This window comes from Asterias rubens, chromosome 2 (assembly GCF_902459465.1).
Source record: "Asterias rubens chromosome 2, eAstRub1.3, whole genome shotgun sequence".
NCBI classification, from domain to species: domain Eukaryota; kingdom Metazoa; phylum Echinodermata; class Asteroidea; order Forcipulatida; family Asteriidae; genus Asterias; species Asterias rubens.
This window is the reverse complement of record NC_047063.1, coordinates 13,177,877-13,197,496: the sequence shown is the minus strand read 5'-3', so window position 1 is coordinate 13,197,496 and position 19,620 is coordinate 13,177,877. Positions and strand designations below refer to the sequence as shown.

General features: G+C 49.3%; 1 protein-coding gene across 1 annotated transcript in view; it reads left to right on the top strand.

The window, feature by feature from the left end:
- The window catches only part of LOC117303377 (G-patch domain and KOW motifs-containing protein-like), a 28,716-nt gene that overhangs the window by 6,101 nt on the left and 2,995 nt on the right, over window positions 1-19,620 (top strand). The window contains exons 3-7 of the mRNA XM_033787554.1: window positions 14,513-14,652; window positions 15,438-15,544; window positions 17,232-17,433; window positions 18,003-18,135; window positions 19,228-19,576. Coding sequence (XP_033643445.1) covers window positions 14,513-14,652; window positions 15,438-15,544; window positions 17,232-17,433; window positions 18,003-18,135; window positions 19,228-19,576 — 931 coding nt within the window. The remainder of the gene's footprint in view (window positions 1-14,512; window positions 14,653-15,437; window positions 15,545-17,231; window positions 17,434-18,002; window positions 18,136-19,227; window positions 19,577-19,620) is intronic.

Below are 19,620 nucleotides of genomic sequence, written 5' to 3'. Positions count from 1 at the left end.
AGCTCAGCCCTACCACCCATCCCCATGAATTAGAGCCTCCCCTATACCCATAGTGCAGCTTAGCCCTACCCCTAATCCCCAGGAATTAGAGCCTCCCCTATACCCACAGTGCAGCTCAGCGCTACCGACCATCCCCAGGAATTAGAGCCTCCCCTATACCAACAGAGCAGCTCAGCCCTACCACCCATCCCCAGGAATTAGAGCCTCCCCTATACCCACAGTGCAGCTCAGCCCTACCACCCATCCCCAGGAATTAGAGCCTCCCCTATACCCACAGTGCAGCTCAGCCCTACCACCCATCCCCAGGAATTAGAGCCTCCCCTATACCCACAGTGCAGCTCAGCCCTACCACCCATCCCCAGGAATTATAGCCTCCCCTATACCCACAGAGCAGCTCAGCCCTACCCCTAATCCCCAGGAATTAGAGCCTCCCCTATACCCACAGAGCAGCTCAGCCCTACCACCCATCCCCAGGAATTAGAGCCTCCCCTATACCCACAGTGCAGCTCAGCCCTACCACTCATCCCCAGGAATTAGAGCCTCCCCTATACCCACAGTGCAGCTCAGCCCTACCACCCATCCCCATGAATTAGAGCCTCCCCTATACTCACAGAGCAGCTCAGCCATACCACCTATCCCCAGGAATTAAAGCCTCCCCTATACCCACAGTGCAGCTCAGCCCTACCACCCATCCCCAGGAATTAGAGCCTCCCCTATACCCACAGTGCAGCTCAGCCCTACCACCCATCCCCAGGAATTATAGCCTCCCCTATACCCACAGAGCAGCTCAGCCCTACCCCTAATCCCCAGGAATTAGAGCCTCCCCTATACCCACAGAGCAGCTCAGCCCTACCACCCATCCCCAGGAATTAGAGCCTCCCCTATACCCACAGTGCAGCTCAGCCCTACCACTCATCCCCAGGAATTAGAGCCTCCCCTATACCCACAGTGCAGCTCAGCCCTACCACCCATCCCCAGGAATTATAGCCTCCCCTATACCCACAGAGCAGCTCAGCCCTACCCCTAATCCCCAGGAATTAGAGCCTCCCCTATACCCACAGTGCAGCTCAGCCCTACCACCCATCCCCAGGAATTAGAGCCTCCCCTATACCCACAGTGCAGCTCAGCCCTACCACCCATCCCCAGGAATTAGAGCCTCCCCTATACCCACAGTGCAGCTCAGCCCTACCACCCATCACAAGGAATTAGAGCCTCCCCTATACCCACAGTGCAGCTCAGCTCTACCACCCATCCCCAGGAATTAGAGCCTCCCCTATACCCACAGAGCAGCTCAGCCCTACCAACCATCCCCAGGAATTAGAGCCTCCCCTATACCCACAGTGCAGCTCAGCCCTACCACTCATCCCCAGGAATTAGAGCCTCCCCTATACCCACAGTGCAGCTCAGCCCTACCACCCATCCCCAGGAATTAGAGCCTCCCCTATACTCACAGAGCAGCTCAGCCATACCACCTATCCCCAGGAATTAAAGCCTCCCCTATACCCACAGTGCAGCTCAGCCCTACCACCCATCCCCAGGAGTTATAGCCTCCCCTATACCCACAGAGCAGCTCAGCCCTACCCCTAATCCCCAGGAATTAGAGCCTCCCCTATACCCACAGTGCAGCTCAGCCCTACCACCCATCCCCAGGAATTAGAGCCTCCCCTATACCCACAGTGCAGCTCAGCCCTACCACCCATCCCCAGGAATTAGAGCCTCCCCTATACCCACAGTGCAGCTCAGCCCTACCACCCATCACAAGGAATTAGAGCCTCCCCTATACCCACAGTGCAGCTCAGCCCTACCACCCATCCCCAGGAATTAGAGCCTCCCCTATACCCACAGTGCAGCTCAGCCCTACCACCCATCTCCAGGAATTCGAGCCTCCCCTATACCCACAGTGCAGCTCAGCCCTACCGACCATCCCCAGGAATTATAGCCTCCCCTATACCCACCAGGCATGCAACTCTTCCGCGTTTCCGCGGAATTCCGCGTTTTTAAAAAACTGATTAGCGCTAAGAAAAACATTCCGCGGTTAGCGCGATCTTAAGACAATTTACAACAATGCATCATAACGCATGGTCTGGCCTCTGCCGCGGCATGCAATCCATTCTACTGCATGGTCAATCTAAAGCCCGCAGCAAGCAATGCATATGTTTACACACTGCGTGCGGTCATTAATAGCCGTGTGTACGGTCAAAAAATCTGGAACAGTGGAACGCACCCCGTGGCGCAGGCGAGTTGTGTGCTAAACCAAGTTATTATACAGCCTTGATATGAGTCTAAGGTCATGTCTTCGTCTGGTCCCGCTATTTTGCAATAGTATACACATATTGTACATGTATGTATGTGTGTGTGAGTTAGTTACCAAACGTACATGTATACTGCTGCTGTGTCAAGTCTCACATTGCGCTACGAAACAGTCGCTAGGGCCACTGATTTTCCGCGATCGCGGAAAACGGACGGAATTCGCGGAATCCGCCCTTTGAAACGGAAAACGGGATTTCAGAAAATTTGATTTTTTTTTTTTTTCTTGACGCCAAAACTATTGAAATTGCATTCTTTATTAAGATTCTTTTTGTTAAACTAAAAAGGCATCAGAAATCAGACCATTAAAAAGTACGAGATCGTAACCGTGGATCATTCTGTTCTACTTCACACCATCCTCAATGTTTACACACATGATGTACACACGTTGTTAACATGGTTAAGCGAAGGGCATTATTCGCGGCACGTTTTAAACATTTTTTGTTCACCCAAATTGCATTTTCTCCCTCTCTTTTACCAACAATAATACACAAACTAGCTTACCTATGATCTATAAGAACACATACAATGTTTTTTCATCTCGGAAAGGTCTAAAATAAAACCGTAAACTGTCAACATTCTGTCGCCAAAGCGAAAACAAAATGGCTGACATTTTGTTTGTGGATGGAGAATGGTCACGTCCATAGACTTGTTCCCAAGTCTTTGATCATGCTGAAACAGCGCCCTCTTGTGGATACACTCCTGTCATTAGACTACAATGTGGCTGATGCAGAGAATCAACTGAGTTTTAGACTTGGAATCAAGTCTATCACATCATGTGCATTGATACTGCAGTCACAGTGCAACCTTTTTAGAACAGCAGTATACAAAATAATCCACAATTATAAAAAAAAGTATTTTTTTGAAATTTGTCAGTTCAAATGAACATTTTACGAAGTCAACAGTGCAACTTATCTCAAATTGATTTTTATAAGTATGTCCCTGGGTATTAAACAACCTTTTATCTAATTAAAAAAACATGAAACGGAATTTTTTGTGCCTGAAACGGAATTCATGTTTTTGCCAAACGGAATTTGCACTTTTCTGAAACGGAAAATCAGTGGCCCTAAGTCGCATCTTCAAACGTCCGTCAAAATGACATCCAAAAGAAAAGATATTTTAGAGCGGGATCGAGTGGTACCTGGCTAAATTAAAGCCATAGATAAAGGAGTAAAAAATACCTGGAAATGGTTCTGGTTGGAAAAATAAGACGTAGACGGTAAACTGCTCTCCGAAACCGTCCGGAAAGTGGACAAGCCAGGAATGGCATATTGTGTGATGTGCAAGACGGCAAGCGGGAACAAGTGGCTCTCACCGAACATTGTAAGGCGGCAAAGCATCGGGAGTTGATTAAGTTGAGGAAAACTAACTATTGTTTCCAAGGTAGTTATGAAATTTGCAAAAAATTATTATTCGCCCCCCCCCCCCCAAAAAAAAAAAATAAATAAATCTGATTTTTTTTTTTTTGGGGGGGGGGAATAATAATTTTATGCAAATTTCATAATTACCTGGGAAACAATAGTTAGTTTTCCTCAACTTAATCAACTCCCGATGCTTTGCCACCTTAGAATTATGGTGCATACATAGGCAAGGTATTTTTCCATGTTATTTTAGTTGTATAAAACACTTCACTTTGTCTTTGTCATACATGCTAAGATTGATCCTGAGAGCATAAAAAACCTCAACACTTTTTAGGGTACCATTGTGGGTCTCGAAAAGTTTCCTCTTTTTTTTCATCGGGCAGTTGCATGCCTGACCCACAGAGCAGCTCAACCCTACCCCTAATCCCCAGGAATTAGAGCCTCCCCTATACCCACAGAGCAGCTCAGCCCTACCACCCATCCCCAGGAATTAGAGCCTCCCCTATACCCACAGTGCAGCTCAGCCCTACCACCCATCCCCAGGAATTAAAGCCTCCCCTATAACCACAGTGCAGCTCAGCCCTACCACCCATCCCCAGGAATTAGAGCCTCCCCTATACCCACAGAGCAGCTCAGCCATACACCTAATCCCCAGGAATTAGAGCCTCCCCTATACCCACAGTGCAGCTCAGCCCTACCACCCATCCCCAGGAATTAGAGCCTCCCCTATACCCACAGTGCAGCTCAGCCCTACCACCCATCCCCATGAATTAGAGCCTCCCCTATACCCATAGTGCAGCTTAGCCCTACCACCCATCCCCAGGAATTAGAGCCTCCCCTATACCCACAGAGCAGCTCAGCGCTACCGACCATCCCCAGGAATTATAGCCTCCCCTATACCAACAGAGCAGCTCAGCCCTACCACCCATCCCCAGGAATTAGAGCCTCCCCTATACCCACAGTGCAGCTCAGCCCTACCACCCATCCCCAGGAATTAGAGCCTCCCCTATACCCACAGTGCAGCTCAGCCCTACCACCCATCCCCAGGAATTAGAGCCTCCCCTATACCCACAGTGCAGCTCAGCCCTACCACCCATCCCCAGGAATTATGGCCTCCCCTATATCCACAGAGCAACTCAGCCCTACCCCTAATCCCCAGGAATTAGAGCCTCCCCTATACCCACAGAGCAGCTCAGCCCTACCACCCATCCCCAGGAATTAGAGCCTCCCCTATACCCACAGTGCAGCTCAGCCCTACCACTCATCCCCAGGAATTAGAGCCTCCCCTATATCCACAGTGCAGCTCAGCCCTACCACCCATCCCCAGGAATTAGAGCCTCCCCTATACTCACAGAGCAGCTCAGCCATACCACCTATCCCCAGGAATTAAAGCCTCCCCTATACCCACAGTGCAGCTCAGCCCTACCACCCATCCCCAGGAATTATAGCCTCCCCTATACCCACAGAGCAGCTCAGCCCTACCCCTAATCCCCAGGAATTAGAGCCTCCCCTATACCCACAGAGCAACTCAGCCCTACCCCTAATCCCCAGGAATTAGAGCCTCCCCTATACCCACAGAGCAGCTCAGCCCTACCACCCATCCCCAGGAATTAGAGCCTCCCCTATATCCACAGTGCAGCTCAGCCCTACCACCCATCCCCAGGAATTAGAGCCTCCCCTATACTCACAGAGCAGCTCAGCCATACCACCTATCCCCAGGAATTAAAGCCTCCCCTATACCCACAGTGCAGCTCAGCCCTACCACCCATCCCCAGGAATTAGAGCCTCCCCTATACCCACAGAGCAGCTCAGCCCTACCCCTAATCCCCAGGAATTAGAGCCTCCCCTATACCCACAGTGTAGCTCAGCCCTACCACCCATCCCCAGGAATTAGAGCCTCCCCTATACCCACAGTGCAGCTCAGCCCTACCACCCATCCCCAGGAATTAGAGCCTCCCCTATACCCACAGTGCAGCTCAGCCCTACCACCCATCACAAGGAATTAGAGCCTCCCCTATACCCACAGTGCAGCTCAGCCCTACCACCCATCCCCAGGAATTAGAGCCTCCCCTATACCCACAGAGCAGCTCAGCCCTACCAACCATCCCCAGGAATTAGAGCCTCCCCTATACCCACAGTGCAGCTCAGCCCTACCACTCATCCCCAGGAATTAGAGCCTCCCCTATACCCACAGTGCAGCTCAGCCCTACCACCCATCCCCAGGAATTAGAGCCTCCCCTATACTCACAGAGCAGCTCAGCCATACCACCTATCCCCAGGAATTAAAGCCTCCCCTATACCCACAGTGCAGCTCAGCCCTACCACCCATCCCCAGGAATTATAGCCTCCCCTATACCCACAGAGCAGCTCAGCCCTACCCCTAATCCCCAGGAATTAGAGCCTCCCCTATACCCACAGTGCAGCTCAGCCCTACCACCCATCCCCAGGAATTAGAGCCTCCCCTATACCCACAGTGCAGCTCAGCCCTACCACCCATCCCCAGGAATTAGAGCCTCCCCTATACCCACAGTGCAGCTCAGCCCTACCACCCATCCCCAGGAATTAGAGCCTCCCCTATACCCACAGTGCAGCTCAGCCCTACCACCCATCCCCATGAATTAGAGCCTCCCCTATACCCACAGTGCAGCTCAGCCCTACCACCCATCCCCAGGAATTAGAGCCTCCCCTATACCCACAGTGCAGCTCAGCCCTACCACCCATCACAAGGAATTCGAGCCTCCCCTATACCCACAGTGCAGCTCAGCCCTACCACCCATCCCCAGGAACTAGAGCCTCCCCATACCCACAGTGCAGCTCAGCCCTACCACCCATCCCCAGGAATCAGAGCCTCCCCTATACCCACAGTGCAGCTCAGCCCTACCACCCATCCCCAGGAATGAGAGCCTCCCTATACCCACAGTGCAGCTCAGCCCTACCACCCATCCCCAGGAATTAGAGCCTCCCCTATACCCACAGTGCAGCTCAGCCCTACCACTCATCCCCAGGAATTAGAGCCTCCCCTATACTCACAGAGCAGCTCAGCCATACCACCTATCCCCAGGAATTAGAGCCTCCCCTATACCCACAGTGCAGCTCAGCCCTACCACCCATCCCCAGGAATTAGAGCCTCCCCTATACCGACAGAGCAGCTCAGCCCTACCCCTAATCCCCAGGAATTAGAGCCTCCCCTATACCCACAGTGCAGCTCAGCCCTACCACCCATCCCCAGGAATTAGAGCCTCCCCTATACCCACATTGCAGCTCAGCCCTACCACCCATCCCCAGGAATTAGAGCCTCCCCTATACCCACAATGCAGCTCAGCCCTACCACCCATCCCAAGGAATTAGAGCCTCCCCTATACCCACAGTGCAGCTCAGCCCTACCACCCATCCCTAGGAATTAGAGCCTCCCCTATACCCACAGAGCAGCTCAGCCCCACCACCCATCCCAAGGAATTAGAGCCTTCCCTATACCGACAGTGCAGCTGAGCCCTACCACCCATCCCCAGGAATTAGAGCCTCCCCTATACCCACAGTGCAGCTCAGCCCTACCACCCATCCCCAGGAATTAGAGCCTCCCCTATACCCACAGTGCAGCTCAACCCTCCCACCCATCCCCAGGAATTAGAGCCTCCCCTATACACAAAGGGCAGCTCAGCCCTACCACCCATCCCCAGGAAATATAGCCTCCCCTATACCCATAGTGCAGCTTAGCCCTACCACCCATCCCCAGGAATTAGAGCCTCACCTATACCCACAGAGCAGCTCAGCGCTACCGACCATCCCCAGGAATTAGAGCCTCCCCTATACCAACAGAGCAGCTCAGCCCTACCACCCATCCCCAGGAATTAGAGCCTCCCCTATACCCACAGTGCAGCTCAGCCCTACCACCCATCTTCAGGAATTAGAGCCTCCCCTATACCCACAGTGCAGCTCAGCCCTACCACCCATCCCCAGGAATTAGAGCCTCCCCTATACCCACAGTGCAGCTCAGCCCTACCACCCATCCCCAGGAATTATAGCCTCCCCTATACCCACAGAGCAGCTCAGCCCTACCCCTAATCCCCAGGAATTAGAGCCTCCCCTATACCCACAGTGCAGCTCAGCCCTACCACCCTTCCCCAGGAATTACAGCCTCCCCTATACCCACAGTGCAGCTCAGCCCTACCACCCATCCCCAGGAATTAGAGCCTCCCCTATACCCACAGTGCAGCTCAGCCCTACCACCCATCACAAGGAATTAGAGCCTCCCCTATACCCACAGTGCAGCTCAGCCCTACTACCCATCCCCAGGAATTAGAGCCTCCCCTATACCCACAGAGCAGCTCAACCCTGCCAACCATCCCCAGGAATTATAGCCTCCCCTATACCCACAGTGCAGCTCAGCCCTACCACCCATCCCCAGGAATTAGAGCCTCCCCTATACCCACAGTGCAGCTCAGCCCTACCACCCATCCCTAGGAATTAGAGCCTCCCCTATACCCACAGAGCAGCTCAGCCCTACCACCCATCCCCAGGAATTAGAGCCTCCCCTATACCCACAGTGCAGCTCAGCCCTACCACCCATCCCCAGGAATTAGAGCCTCCCCTATACCCACAGTGCAGCTCAACCCTACCCCCCATCCCCAGGAATTAGAGCCTCCCCTATACACAAAGGGCAGCTCAGCCCTACCACCCATCCCCAGGAAATATAGCCTCCCCTATACCCATAGTGCAGCTTAGCCCTACCACCCAACCCCAGGAATTAGAGCCTCCCCTATACCCACAGAGCAGCTCAGCGCTACCGACCATCCCCAGGAATTAGAGCCTCCCCTATACCCACAGTGCAGCTCAACCCTACCACCCATCCCCAGGAATTAGAGCCTCCCCTATACCCACAGAGCAGCTCAGCCCTACCCCTAATCCCCAGGAATTAGAGCCTCCCCTATACCCACAGTGCAGCTCAGCCCTACCACCCATCCCCAGGAATTAGAGCCTCCCCTATACCCACAGTGCAGCTCAGCCCTACCACCCATCCCCAGGAATTAGAGCCTCCCCTATACCCACAGTGCAGCTCAGCCCTACCACCACTCACAAGGAATTAGAGCCTCCCCTATACCCACAGTGCAGCTCAGCCCTACCACCCATCCCCAGGAATTAGAGCCTCCCCTATACCCACAGTGCAGCTCAGCCCTACCACCCATCCCCAGGAATTAGAGCCTCCCCTATACCCACAGTGCAGCTCAGCCCTACCACCCATCACAAGGAATTGGAGCCTCCCCTATACCCACAGTGCAGCTCAGCCCTACCACCCATCCCCAGGAATTAGAGCCTCCCTATACCCACAGTGCAGCTCAGCCCTACCACCCATCCCCAGGAATCAGAGCCTCCCCTATACCCACAGTGCAGCTCAGCCCTACCACCCATCCCCAGGAATGAGAGCCTCCCCTATACCCACAGTGCAGCTCAGCCCTACCACCCATCCCCAGGAATTAGAGCCTCCCCTATACCCACAGTGCAGCTCAGCCCTACCACCCATCCACAGGAATTAAAGCCTCCCCTATACCCACAGTGCAGCTCAGCCCTACCACCCATCCCCAGGAATTAGAGCCTCCCCTATACCCACAGAGCAGCTCAGCCCTACCACCCATCACAAGGAATTAGAGCCTCCCCTATACCCACAGTGCAGCTCAGCCCTACCACCCATCCCCAGGAATTAGAGCCTCCCCTATACCCACAGAGCAGCTCAGCCCTACCAACCATCCCCAGGAATTAGAGCCTCCCCTATACCCACAGTGCAGCTCAGCCCTACCACCCATCCCCAGGAATTAGAGCCTCCCCTATACCCACAGTGCAGCTCAGCCCTACCACCCATCCCTAGGAATTAGAGCCTCCCCTATACCCACAGAGCAGCTCAGCCCTACCACCCATCCCCAGGAATTAGAGCCTCCCCTATACCCACAGTGCAGCTCAACCCTACCACCCATCCCCAGGAATTAGAGCCTCCCCTATACCCACAGTGCAGCTCAACCCTACCCCCCATCCCCAGGAATTAGAGCCTCCCCTATACACAAAGGGCAGCTCAGCCCTACCACCCATCCCCAGGAAATATAGCCTCCCCTATACCCATAGTGCAGCTTAGCCCTACCACTCATCCCCAGGAATTAGAGCCTCCCCTATACCCACAGAGCAGCTCAGCGCTACCGACCATCCCAAAGAATTAGAGCCTCCCCTATACCCACAGTGCAGCTCAACCCTACCACCCATCCCCAGGAATTAGAGCCTCCCCTATACCAACAGAGCAGCTCAGCCCTACCACCCATCCCTAGGAATTAGAGCCTCCCCTATACCCACAGAGCAGCTCAGCCCTACCACCCATCCCCAGGAATTAGAGCCTCCCCTATACCCACAGTGCAGCTCAGCCCTACCACCCATCCCCAGGAATTATAGCCTCCCCTATACCCACAGAGCAGCTCAGCCCTACCGCTAATCCCCAGGAATTAAAGCCTCCCCTATACCCACAGTGCAGCTCAGCCCTACCACCCATCCCCAGGAATTAGAGCCTCCCCATACCCACAGTGCAGCTCAGCCCTACCACCCATCCCCAGGAATCAGAGCCTCCCCTATACCCACAGTGCAGCTCAGCCCTACCACCCATCCCCAGGAATCAGAGCCTCCCTATACCCACAGTCCAGCTCAGCCCTACCACCCATCCCCAGGAATTAGAGCCTCCCCTATACCCACAGTGCAGCTCAGCCCTACCACTCATCCCCAGGAATTAGAGCCTCCCCTATACTCACAGAGCAGCTCAGCCATACCACATATCCCCAGGAATTAGAGCCTCCCCTATACCCACAGTGCAGCTCAGCCCTACCACCCATCCCCAGGAATTAGAGCCTCCCCTATACCCACAGAGCAGCTCAGCCCTACCCCTAATCCCCAGGAATTAGAGCCTCCCCTATACCCACAGTGCAGCTCAGCCCTACCACCCATCCCAAGGAATTAGAGCCTCCCCTATACCCACAAAGCATCTCAGCCCTACCACCCATCCCCAGGAATTAGAGCCTCCCCTATACCCACAGTGCAGCTCAGCCCTACCACCAATCCCCATGAATTAGAGCCTCCCCTATACCCACAGTGCAGCTCAGCCCTACCACCCATCCCCAGGAATCAGAGCCTCCCCTATACCCACAGTGCAGCTCAGCCCTACCACCCATCCACAGGAATTAAAGCCTCCCCTATACCCACAGTGTAGCTCAGCCCTACCACCCATCCCCAGGAATTAGAGCCTCCCCTATACCCACAGTGCAGCTCAGCCCTACCACCCATCCCCAGGAATCAGAGCCTCCCCTATACCCACAGTGCAGCTCAGCCCTACCACCCATCCCCAGGAATCAGAGCCTCCCCTATACCCACAGTGCAGCTCAGCCCTACCACCCATCCCCAGGAATTAGAGCCTCCCCTATACCCACAGTGCAGCTCAGCCCTACCACCCATCCACAGGAATTAAAGCCTCCCCTATACCCACAGTGCAGCTCAGCCCTACCACCCATCCCCAGGAATTAGAGCCTCCCCTATACCCACAGAGCAGCTCAGCCCTACCACCCATCACAAGGAATTAGAGCCTCCCCTATACCCACAGTGCAGCTCAGCCCTACCACCCATCCCCAGGAATTAGATCCTCCCCTATACCCACAGTGCAGCTCAGCCCTACCACCCATCCCAAGGAATTAGAGCCTCCCCTATACCCACAAAGCAGCTCAGCCCTACCACCCATCCCCAGGAATTAGAGCCTCCCCTATACCCACAGTGCAGCTCAGCCCTACCACCCATCCCCAGGAATTAGAGCCTCCCCTATACCCACAGAGCAGCTCAGCCCTACCAACCATCCCCAGGAATTAGAGCCTCCCCTATACCCACAGTGCAGCTCAGCCCTACCACCCATCCCCAGGAATTAGAGCCTCCCCTATACCCACAGTGCAGCTCAGCCCTACCACCCATCCCTAGGAATTAGAGCCTCCCCTATACCCACAGAGCAGCTCAGCCCTACCACCCATCCCCAGGAATTAGAGCCTCCCCTATACCCACAGTGCAGCTCAACCCTACCACCCATCCCCAGGAATTAGAGCCTCCCCTATACCCACAGTGCAGCTCACCCCTACCCCCCATCCCCAGGAATTAGAGCCTCCCCTATACACAAAGGGCAGCTCAGCCCTACCACCCATCCCCAGGAAATATAGCCTCCCCTATACCCATAGTGCAGCTTAGCCCTACCACCCATCCCCAGGAATTAGAGCCTCCCCTATACCCACAGAGCAGCTCAGCGCTACCGACCATCCCAAAGAATTAGAGCCTCCCCTATACCCACAGTGCAGCTCAACCCTACCACCCATCTCCAGGAATTAGAGCCTCCCCTATACCAACAGAGCAGCTCAGCCCTACCACCCATCCCTAGGAATTAGAGCCTCCCCTATACCCACAGAGCAGCTCAGCCCTACCACCCATCCCCAGGAATTAGAGCCTCCCCTATACCCACAGTGCAGCTCAGCCCTACCACCCATCCCCAGGAATTATAGCCTCCCCTATACCCACAGAGCAGCTCAGCCCTACCGCTAATCCCCAGGAATTAAAGCCTCCCCTATACCCACAGTGCAGCTCAGCCCTACCACCCATCCCCAGGAATTAGAGCCTCCCCATACCCACAGTGCAGCTCAGCCCTACCACCCATCCCCAGGAATCAGAGCCTCCCCTATACCCACAGTGCAGCTCAGCCCTACCACCCATCCCCAGGAATCAGAGCCTCCCTATACCCACAGTCCAGCTCAGCCCTACCACCCATCCCCAGGAATTAGAGCCTCCCCTATACCCACAGTGCAGCTCAGCCCTACCACTCATCCCCAGGAATTAGAGCCTCCCCTATACTCACAGAGCAGCTCAGCCATACCACATATCCCCAGGAATTAGAGCCTCCCCTATACCCACAGTGCAGCTCAGCCCTACCACCCATCCCCAGGAATTAGAGCCTCCCCTATACCCACAGAGCAGCTCAGCCCTACCCCTAATCCCCAGGAATTAGAGCCTCCCCTATACCCACAGTGCAGCTCAGCCCTACCACCCATCCCAAGGAATTAGAGCCTCCCCTATACCCACAAAGCATCTCAGCCCTACCACCCATCCCCAGGAATTAGAGCCTCCCCTATACCCACAGTGCAGCTCAGCCCTACCACCAATCCCCATGAATTAGAGCCTCCCCTATACCCACAGTGCAGCTCAGCCCTACCACCCATCCCCAGGAATCAGAGCCTCCCCTATACCCACAGTGCAGCTCAGCCCTACCACCCATCCACAGGAATTAAAGCCTCCCCTATACCCACAGTGTAGCTCAGCCCTACCACCCATCCCCAGGAATTAGAGCCTCCCCTATACCCACAGTGCAGCTCAGCCCTACCACCCATCCCCAGGAATCAGAGCCTCCCCTATACCCACAGTGCAGCTCAGCCCTACCACCCATCCCCAGGAATCAGAGCCTCCCCTATACCCACAGTGCAGCTCAGCCCTACCACCCATCCCCAGGAATTAGAGCCTCCCCTATACCCACAGTGCAGCTCAGCCCTACCACCCATCCACAGGAATTAAAGCCTCCCCTATACCCACAGTGCAGCTCAGCCCTACCACCCATCCCCAGGAATTAGAGCCTCCCCTATACCCACAGAGCAGCTCAGCCCTACCACCCATCACAAGGAATTAGAGCCTCCCCTATACCCACAGTGCAGCTCAGCCCTACCACCCATCCCCAGGAATTAGAGCCTCCCCTATACCCACAGTGCAGCTCAGCCCTACCACCCATCCCAAGGAATTAGAGCCTCCCCTATACCCACAAAGCAGCTCAGCCCTACCACCCATCCCCAGGAATTAGAGCCTCCCCTATACCCACAGTGCAGCTCAGCCCTACCAGCCCTACCATACGTGCGCTAAATAAGACTTCGATATTATTATTATTTGTATTTATTCGGAGGCCTTTTTTTCCCAAAGTTTATTTACCCATTTTGTGTCTTAAAAATATGTGATTAACTTCTTAAAATATGGTTGGGAAAAAGTGTTATAAAAAAACAATAATCCTGTCTGAATGTCTTAATGACTGCATTGTAGTCTCTTCTGTAAGTCATCAGTGCACACTTTCTCTGATAAAAACACTATTTCCTAGAAAAATGTCAGACTGTGTGTCCTGTGTGGAAAACTGTTGATGTTTTTTATTAAAAATTAAGTCTCAAGTTCTTTTTCAAATCTTAAACCAAAAATGCTATCGTTTGATAAAAGCACTAGACACTTTGTAAACACTCAAAATAACTGTACCTGTAAGCCTAAAAACTTAATTGGTAACGAGCAACAGAAAGCTGTTGATAAAACATTGTTTGTGAGAAACAACTCCCTCTGAAACGTAGTTTTTGAGAAAGAGGTAATTTCTTACTAAAAAAACAACAGCCTTTTATTATGCGTCTGAAGGCACATAAAAGTAATGCAACATTTCTTTTTTCTTTCTCCTTATTCTCTTGCAAATTCGATGACCAATTGAGCCCAAACTTTCACAGGTTTGTTTTTGTATGCATACATGTATGGATACACCGATTGAGAATACTGGTCAGGTCTTTGGCAATAACCAAACATGTTTAAAGTGCTTTTAACTGTCAAGATAATCTTGAAGATACTGAAAAACGTTTGAAGAACAAATTTAAGTTTGTTTGGATGCTATTTTATTGATGTACTAGGTCTCTGTCTAATTTATTTAGATAAAATGATGTTGTTATGTCCCTGTCTGATGAATATATTGAGTTATAATTTGACCTATTCATGATGTATTTCTATAGATGCGGCTCTATATAATGATGATTGGGAGGGGCGAGGCAAGGAAGACTTGAATCTTACAATCCCAATCCTGATGCAGAATCAAGTTCCTGAGGGATTTGAGACGGATGGTAAACTTGATGTCTCCATCAGACCTAATGAGGTAAGAGTTATTTATGATGGCGGAGCCATCCAGTGCCTTGAACCCCAAGAACTTGAAGCTTGTACAGGCACTGGACACTAATGGCAATTACTCAAAATAATTGTTAGCATAAAAACTGACTTGGTAATGAGCATTGGAGAGCTGTTTATAGTTTAAAACATTTTTGTCCCCCTATTCATTGTTTGCCCCTTGCTTTTTTCTGTATGCTTTCTAACCACATTCATGTATTTCCACTTCACTGCCTATGTTTCACTTAGTTACCTGTTCGTGTTTGTTGTGTTGTCATTTATCCTTCGAGAAAGACTCTGCCAGGGTCGAAACGTCAGGCCATTAACTATTTTTTGCATTTATACTCTCTGTCCATTTGGTTGGTAAGTTGTTTGCAACAGCTAATTCTATTTTCTCATCGAGAAAGACTCTGCTAGGGTGGAAACGTCAGGCCATTAACTTTTTTTGCAGTTTAAAACAATGTGAGAAATGGCTCCCCCTGAAGTAACCTAGTTTTTGAGAAAGACGTAATTTCTCAATCAAAATATACAAGGGTGTTTTTTCTTTCATTATTCTCTTGTCTTCCTTGACCAAGTGAGTAAAAAAAAATGACAGATTTGTTATTTTATGCATTTATGTTGACATACACCGTGCGAATACTGGTCTTTGACAATTACAAAAAATATCAAGTGCTTTTTAAAGAGTCTATCGCATAAGAGTTGAGTAGATTCAGGTAGCTTGCAAATCAAGATTGGAATGTTAGTTTTGACTTCTTTCTTTTTCCCCTTGAACAACAGGCAACAAATGCTGACTACAGCCAAGTTCCTATTGAGCAGTTTGGTCTTGCAATGCTAAGGGGAATGGGCTGGAATCAAGGCGAGGGAATAGGTGGAAAGATGAAGAAGTGAGTACCTGATATGGATCAAGAAGGTTGTCAGGACTGCACTGGAAAAATCCTTCAATTCAATTCGTTATTGACCACTCCAAATCTTTCAAACGATTTTTGTTTATACATGTCTAAAAACTGATTAAAGGCAGTGGACACTAAAATAATTATTAGCATAAAACTTTACTTGGTAACGAGTAATTGGGAGCTGTTGACAGTATACAACATTGTGAGAAACAGCTTCCTTTGAATTAACGTAGTTTTCGAGAAAGAAGTAATTTTCCACTAATTTGATTTCGAGACCTCAGATTTAGAATTTGAGGTCCTGAAATCAAGCATCTGAAAGCACACAACTTCGTGTGACAAGGGTGGTTTTTTTTCACTATTATCTCGCAACTTCGGCGACCAATCGAGCTCAAATTTTCACAGAGATACACCAAGTTAGACTTAGAAGACTGGGCTTTGAAAATTACCATGTCTTGAATGTCTTGAAAAAAAAAATACATCTTATTCTGTGTAAAGTTTCTTATCTAAGAGCCATGTGGCCCAGTGGAGATTGTTTTGAACTCCTCAAGCCCTGCATTTTAAGGGGATCATTAGATTTGGAGACAAAAGGCTTCATTAACATGATTTATTTTATATGACAGTGTTACACAAGGGCCCAATTTCATAAAGCCTGTAAGCACAACAATTTGCTTAGCACGACATTTCTTCCTTAATAACAATAGGATTACCAACCAAATTTCCATGTGATTTTCAGGATAAGCTAACAACAACTGAAAGGCAGTAACAAGCAATATATACAACAAATTAAAACTTGGTTGGTAATCTTATTTCAGAGGGAGCCATTTCTCACAATGTTTTATACTATCAACCTCTCCCCTTTACTCAGCACCAGTATTAGGTTTTATGCTTATAATTATTTTGAGTAACTACCAATAGTGTCTACTGCCTTTAATTTTCATTTCTTTAAAGCTTAGGTAGGGCTTGTGGTAGCACCGTGTTTTAATTTCTTTTGAGTAGTGTTGGTTGTGAAAAGCACCGGTGGTTGACAACTCTAATTTCGATCAGTATGCTCTGAACGGCTTCAGGAGAAAGAGCATACTGATCAAAACGCTGAGTTGTCAACTACACCTGTTCTTTTCAGAACCAACACTGTTGCGTCGTAGCACCTTGTAAACCCTTATAAGGTGCTAAATAATTGGGTCTCAGAATTCATCACTGCAATAACCTATCTTTCTGAAAGTTTGTATATATACTCAGCGCCTTGAGTACCTTGTTTGGTAGATACGTGCGCTGTATAAGACTTCGATATTATTATTATTATACTCCCACCATGCAAAGTTTCAAATCCTACTTCCATAAAGCTGTTTAGAACACACATAAAAATGCCTAACTTTGAACAAATTTCAACTTGTTACCACACCAAACATCTTATCAGGATAAGGGTTTAAATTGGTTTGTTGAACTAACAACATTTCAGCACATGAACCACCAATGATGAGAAAGCTATTGAGTGACCATTGCTAGTCACAGTGGAATGATTCTTATACTCACTATTTACTTTAATCTCATTAGTTTAAGTCTGAGGTGGTTCACAAATTTTGCTAATGATCATTTTCCGCTAAAGATTGTATTTCTGCTATGTTAAATGTAAGCTCATACTAGAACGATATTAACACAAAATTACTTGTTTGTTAACCAGATTTGTGAAGCCCATTGAAGCAGTTCTACGTCCCAAGGGTCAAGGTCTTGGAGCTGATCGACGACCTGGGGATGAACTTGACCGGAAGAAGATCCGTAAACTTAAACCAGGGGACAAGAGGGTGGAGGAGGAACCACAAGGTTTTGCTAAGGGCGTTGGGGTCTTGGTCACTGGAGGAGCTCATAAAAACCTATATGGAAAGGTAATAGAGGAGTGCTGAGATTCTTATTTGTAAACGGGTCCCAATTTCAATAACATTGCTAAGCAGAAATGAGCTGGATACCAGTCACAAATTGTACATGTGACATGGTACATGTGTAGTTTGGCTAGTCACTTTATTCTGGTAAGCATGAGTTTGTTCTGCTCAGCTACTTAATGTGCTTAAGCAGCTCTATGAAATTGGGCACATGCATTTAACTCAGAAGTTCCCTCAGTAGGGTAGGGGCTGGGGGATGTGCATGTTCCCAGGGATTTTCCCGGGCAAAGGGGGTGGTAATCTCAGGTGAGGTTACATCAATTTTCACATTTACCACAAAGAACCTTTAAAAATAAGATAAGTATTCCCTTGCGCTCTCATACTTGTTAAGCAGCTTTTACGATTTTTGGGGTGTATACATACAATATTTAACGGATTTGTATTGATTTGTACCTAAGGTGAGAAGAAACAATTTACCAGACTTCTTGATTTTAACTGAAATATTCTCACAATTTAAAGGGCTGTTAAAAAATGTGTAAACACAATAGGCTGAAATTAAAAATATCCATTTGCAGATTGAAGGTGTGGATGAGGATAACGCACGTCTAGTCATCAAGCTCGCACTGAGTGGTCAATCAGCCACACTCAGTCAGTCTAGTGTCAAGATCGTAGACAAAGATGAGTACAGGAAATTCTCCAGAGACCTTAGTGAGTACTGAGTAACTTTGATTATGTACGGCACTAGTAGGTTCATCAATAGTTTGCCATTTTAGTTTCCACATGTAGTTCAGGGGCACGCTGTGGTGACCTCGACCAGAAAGTTGTTTGTCTTTGATGAAGTATTTTCAAAAGTTTGGTTGAGCGACGACATGGCTGTTCCAACCAAACCATTCCTGAGTTTGGGAGCGGTTTCATTGGGACAGAATATTTAGAGTGCAACAAAACAATTTTGTTTTCATTTTAAAAACTTGTTACCACAAAAACCATGTTTTTTTACCCCTTGCACGCACATTACATGCAGTGACTGTGCCATGCTCACCATTTTGAAAGTCAATAGGCATACATGTAAACCTGCCCCAAATGCACACGTCGATGTATATTGCACAGTGACATTGACTCCCCAAGGGGCACACTTATCATATCAGAGCAAAAACATTTGGGTCTCGAGTAGATTATTTTTAAGGATTCAAAAAGGTCTCTATCAAAAAACACTAATGGGGCTTCAGTTAGTTGTTGAACTAACAACATTTCAGCACATGCACCACCAATGATGAGAAAGCTTTTGAGTGACCATTGCTAGTCACAGTGGAATGATTCATACACTCATTTCTTATATTAATCTCATTAGTTTAAGTCTGAGGTGGTTCTCAAATTTGGGTTTAGATAAATCTGAGATTCAGCAATAAAATCAAGTGTGCACTGATCACTTCAGATGTTCTTTTTTATAAAATAATTCTGCCGATATAGACCTTTCTATTGCAATTTCAAAGGCCCAAGTTTTTGCCAACCAAGGTTGGAAAGCTATCAAAAGCCCTAATGGTGAAAAATTAAAACAAAGTTTGTAAGAATTTCACACAACTATTCAAAAAGAGTGTTGATTTGGTGTTGTTGGAAACAAAGCAACCAATTATGGGAGATTTTTTTGAAAAGTTGCAGAAAATGTAGAATTTTGCCAGAACATCTGTTAGCATGATTGAAAGTTTTTCTAACATACGGCCATCCATGCCAACCAGCTTATCAGCAGTTTGTTTATCGACAGTGAAACGGTCTATTAAGCATTTGTGTATGTTTTGATTTAAGGTCGATTCAGCAAGGCGCACGAGGCATCCAAAGAAAAGACAGCAACCCAACGAGACAGGGACCAAGACCACAGTGCAAAATCCACCTCACACCACGGAGATAAAGAGAAAAGAACTCACAGTGATGATAAACACAGAACTGATGATCATGACAGGGACAGTGGTAACCACAGAGACAAACATAGTCATACACACAGGGGCAGTAAGAGAGACACGGATAGTGATAGACATGGTGAAACAAGAGAAAAGAAGCATGACAAATACAAAGATAGACATGATGAGAGAACCAATGAGGATAGAAGGGATGACAGAAGCGAAAAGAGGAGAAAATTGGAAGATACTTACGGCAGGTAAGTATGTTTAACGACCAAGGCTAAGAAGTCTATATCATAGT